The following is a 4,329-nucleotide window of genomic DNA, read 5'->3' on the forward strand; positions in this document are numbered from 1 at the left end:
GTTTAGTACTCTTACCTACATGGCTGCGTATTCTGATTGTAATAACAGAGGGCCTACCGCGAAATTTCGTTATTAGCTCTCTTTTGCACGAATATGGAAGAGCGACAGCAAGGCAAATAAAGAAAATTCTCTCGTCTCTTTTGGCACTGACAGATCATATCCATATTAAATCTAAATCAAATTTATAACCTGTTATTACGTTCAGAATAAACCTCCTGCGTAAATTTTGTCGTTTAATCACTTTACTGTTTGTCATCCTAATCCCTACATGACCGCTAATGGGTTGATATAACTTTATTGTACTCTTTATCTCAGCACGGATAACAAAATGTGTAATAACACCCCAGTGTGATCAAACTTTCTATGAGGTCAGTGTTCTCCATTGGTTAAACCTGTTATATTTCAGAATTGAATTTTATGTGTTAAGAAATTTTTTCAGTTTCCATCCGAAATATTCATGGTATTTCCGTGTGTATAATGCAAGTACCGACGAATAATATTCTTGCGAAAACTAGCAGAGAAATCATAGCTGGTATAAGGTAAGTAAACGGGTATGAAAAACGCAAGGCAATCAAATTACTTAATTAGGAAATTTTCGATGTACTCGTAATACCTAATAGCTATTGTATCTGTATTATATCGTATTGTATTAACACTAATCAAAATATTTCACTACATTTTAATTAACTGTCGGCGTGCAAACATAAATTTTTAATATTCAAGCGCAATAAGTGTGGTCGCGAGAAAATATGAAGAACCGAAGGACTTCATATAATGCTGCTCTTTACCCCGAGCGACCCGATGAATACTTTATATGTCGTTTATGTGTGTGGTAAAAAATGGGCCCTGGAGGGAAAGTATACCTTAAAACTTTAAGTTAGCGCATTTTACTTAAAGGGCATTCTTTAATTTTTTTAATTTTTATTGAATTTTTTTTATTTGTTTATATAGGGCCCATTATTTTTTTCCACACTGTATATTAAATATGTACTATGTACAGTAGGAATAACAAGCTTAATTGTTACAAGTTCACATCATGCAATCTCGCAAAATTGTTCAATAAAACGATGTCATATGATCATATCAAATCGTTTGTCGTAGAGTAGTTTTGCTTATTAGGTGACACATCTTCAAATATGACTATAACATGTAAGTACCTCAATCGGCTAAATCATTTACAAAAAGTTTTCGAGTCTGGTGCAAAATTTAAAAACGTTAAATTTTTTTTAAGGAACACTTCGTGCAATCGTGGATGGCTCCAAGTTTTCACTCACATAGTATGCGGAGCCTTCACCGTCACGAGCTTCATCTTGATCTTATTCGTCGCATTTAACACTACCAAAACTAAACCGAACTTTGCTGAGTCACGGTGTCAGCTCTCCGGTTGCCGTGTCAACTGCGATGGCGCACCATTTTACGAGGAATATGAGGACGACATTGTGTTGGGTATTATGGTATGTTATAGTCTAAGCGTCTTTTTTTATTGAAACGTAGGAATTCAAATAAATGAGAGATACTTCGAGATTAGTTAAGATGGACGTATATGAACAAAAGCCTAGGTAGTTTGGAATTAAAAAAAAATGTATTTTAACAGCAGTTGACCTCTTGCTTTCGTATATCTGGTTTTTAGAGTGTCCAGCTGTTCTTTACAGGTCGCATTTTCCACCTGATTCTCGTGAAATTTTGTGAGCAGGATCGATAATTATATTAAAAAAAAATTAATTCAGTTTTTGTATTATTTTCAAAATTTCCATGCGGGTTCGCTAGGTGTGTGTGTTTTATCATGTAGCAGTGTGATATTCAAATCAAAATATTTTTTATAAATAATGTGTATTTTTTTTGTTATCTGAATGAATTTAATTTATGTTCAAAGTGGAATCATTCTGAAACTAATCTCAAAGTATGTTAAATAGTGTATGAATAAATTTACTACATTTTAAACCAAATTTTTTTTTCTTTCAAATAACAGGATTTTTTTTTCACAGGCTGCAGAGGTGAATTGTCACAGTGTATTTTTGACTTTGATGGAACCCCGTTTTACTAATGAATCACTGCCACAGAACTGGCTTACAAGACTACGGCCAGTGGTGGTTGAAATCGGTATCATACGTGGAAATCTTCATGATATCCCACAAAATGCCTTCTCCGCTGCCTTTGCAAGAAATTTGAGACTACTAATGTTAGAAGAAATAACCATAACATCGTGGAGTCCATACGCATTGCTAGGACTCACAAACTTAGAAAACATTTTTATAAAGAAATGCAACATTATTGACATGCAAGAAAATTTTCTGTCTGCAGTGAGCCAAACTTTATCAACATTAACAGTAGTAGAGAGTGGCTATTGGAATCCGGAAAATCTCACAGGGTCCTCACAATTAGCGAGTTTTTCTATGCTGACCTGGGTAGATTTATCTAGAAACGACTTCGGTGCCAATTTAGGAAACACAAGCTTTACCAGATTGAGGTATTGCAAGTCACTATACCTCGTTTCCAATAGAATCTCTTATATAGAACCGGGAACATTTGACAATCTGGTTAAATTGGAATATTTAAATTTAAATAATAATTTCCTAAACCGCATAGAACCGGGTCTATTTAATATCATGACGTCATCTTCCACGCCAAAAGTTAAATTAAATCTGGTAGAAAATTGGTGGCATTGTGATTGCTCGGACAGGGAATTAAGACGATTAACTGCACGTGGTATACTATTGGTAGATCCTATTTGCAACTCTCCCAAATCTGTGCGAGGAAAAACGTTTTATGAATTTGTTGCTCATTGCAAAGAAAATGAACCAAAACAAATAGTTGCTGTTGATATGCAACGTAAAACTGTTGAAAATGAAGAATCAAGCATAGATAAATTTATGTGCGTCTCAAAAACTTCTCCAGACTCTACGTCAAAAGTGGTATCACCTTTTCACAACTATCAATGCGCAGTGAATGTCGTCAACTCTCTTTCTCAAGGTTATTCTACGTTGTCGGACTATTATAATAATACTTCAAAAGAAAGTTTGTGGGTCAAACCGGCTACAATTCTTATAGGAGACAATTTTACAATGGTCGAGTTAAGTTTATCAAGAACTGAAGGTCATGGGCTTATTTGGTATCGAAATTCATGTGCGAATGAAGTATTTTGTGTAAACGTCTTGCCAGACACACTTCGACTTTATAATATCGATATTTATAATGAGTATACTTTTTGCCCTGTAGATCTTAAATCGGGTACTGTAGAAAGTTCTTATTGTATTGATGTTTCGTGGAATAACACAAGTAATTCTTCTTTTATAACACGATTGATATTATTTCCTTTAATAGCACTTGCTTCTCTTTTCTTTGGGGCTTTCACACTGTACATGCTTATTCGAAAATATCCGTTTCTATTGAAAGGAAGCAAAAGACTGCTATTCGTGAAGCATAAAACGGTGGATGCCTTGGTGTTGCCACCGAAGGTACCTTTACGTGGAGTTCAGAGCAACACTTTCTTGAATAATTCCAAAGATTTTCCAGACATACCGACATCTTTACATCATGATTTCATGCGGTCGGGTTCCGTGAGAAGTTGCCATAGTATCGCTCCAAGCTATATTTCCGCGTTACACCCAACTGAAGAGCAACTAGCGGATTGGCGCTTGAAACATGCTAATGAACGATTTGACAGTCATTATGCTACGGTATCAATAATTAGCTCCGAAGTATCGGTTTCGTTGTCAAGTAATAGCGATCACATGTATTACTCAATTGAAGATGATATACCAATCGTTAGCATCAGTGATCCGTTTAGTCAGAATTTAGAATATGAACCTGTCAGTGTTTCTTAATTTTCTTATTAGAGAGCAATTAGGCAAGTGGGACGTCGAATTAGGGGGCCCGGGTCTGACGCCCGCGCGGGTTTGTCATCATCTTCCTCGCGTTATCCCGGCATTTTTGCCACGGCTCATGGGAGCCTGGGGTCCGCTTGGCAACTAATCCCAAGAATTGGCGTAGGCACTAGTTTTTACGAAAGCGACTGCCATCTGACCTTTCAACCCAGAGGGGAAACTAGGCCTTGTTGGGATTAGTCCGGTTTCCTCACGATGTTTTCCTTCACCGAAAAGCGACTGGTACCACAGATTAATAAATAGTTACTACGTAACAGATACATCATTCCGATACAAAAGCGAAAATACCTACGCTATAATAGCCTACAAAATCTTAATAATAATACCTGCTGCTCAGGACAAGAAGAAATGTACCATAAGTACGCGCACAAAGAGTCGAGACTGCCTTGCTCGCCGTGCGAGCCACGTGCCAACGCGTCATCGTAAGAATGCGCTAGGGTTGTAT

General features: G+C 36.7%; 1 protein-coding gene across 1 annotated transcript; it reads left to right on the forward strand.

Moving 5' to 3' along the window:
- The first annotated feature begins 1,136 nt into the window (after positions 1 to 1,136).
- On the forward strand, positions 1,137 to 3,836 carry LOC134742323 (uncharacterized). Its single transcript, XM_063675372.1, has 3 exons — positions 1,137 to 1,464; positions 1,631 to 1,685; positions 1,970 to 3,836. The coding sequence occupies exons 1-3, from the start codon at positions 1,137 to 1,139 to the stop codon at positions 3,822 to 3,824; spliced, it is 2,238 nt and encodes a 745-aa protein (XP_063531442.1). The 3' UTR covers positions 3,825 to 3,836.
- The last annotated feature ends 493 nt before the right edge of the window (positions 3,837 to 4,329 follow it).

The sequence above is a fragment of the Cydia strobilella genome, chromosome 6 (assembly GCF_947568885.1).
Source record: "Cydia strobilella chromosome 6, ilCydStro3.1, whole genome shotgun sequence".
NCBI lineage: Eukaryota > Metazoa > Arthropoda > Insecta > Lepidoptera > Tortricidae > Cydia > Cydia strobilella.

Bases quoted from the DNA above. Each gene is read 5' to 3' on its own strand.
- LOC134742323 (XM_063675372.1), top strand. From the start codon at position 1,137: ATGACTATAACATGTAAGTACCTCAATCGGCTAAATCATTTACAAAAA. The intron at 1,465-1,630 runs GTCTAAGCGTCT...TCTGGTTTTTAG, and splicing joins GGGTATTATGGTATGTTATA to AGTGTCCAGCTGTTCTTTAC. The intron at 1,686-1,969 runs GTGAGCAGGATC...TTCAAATAACAG, and splicing joins CCTGATTCTCGTGAAATTTT to GATTTTTTTTTCACAGGCTG.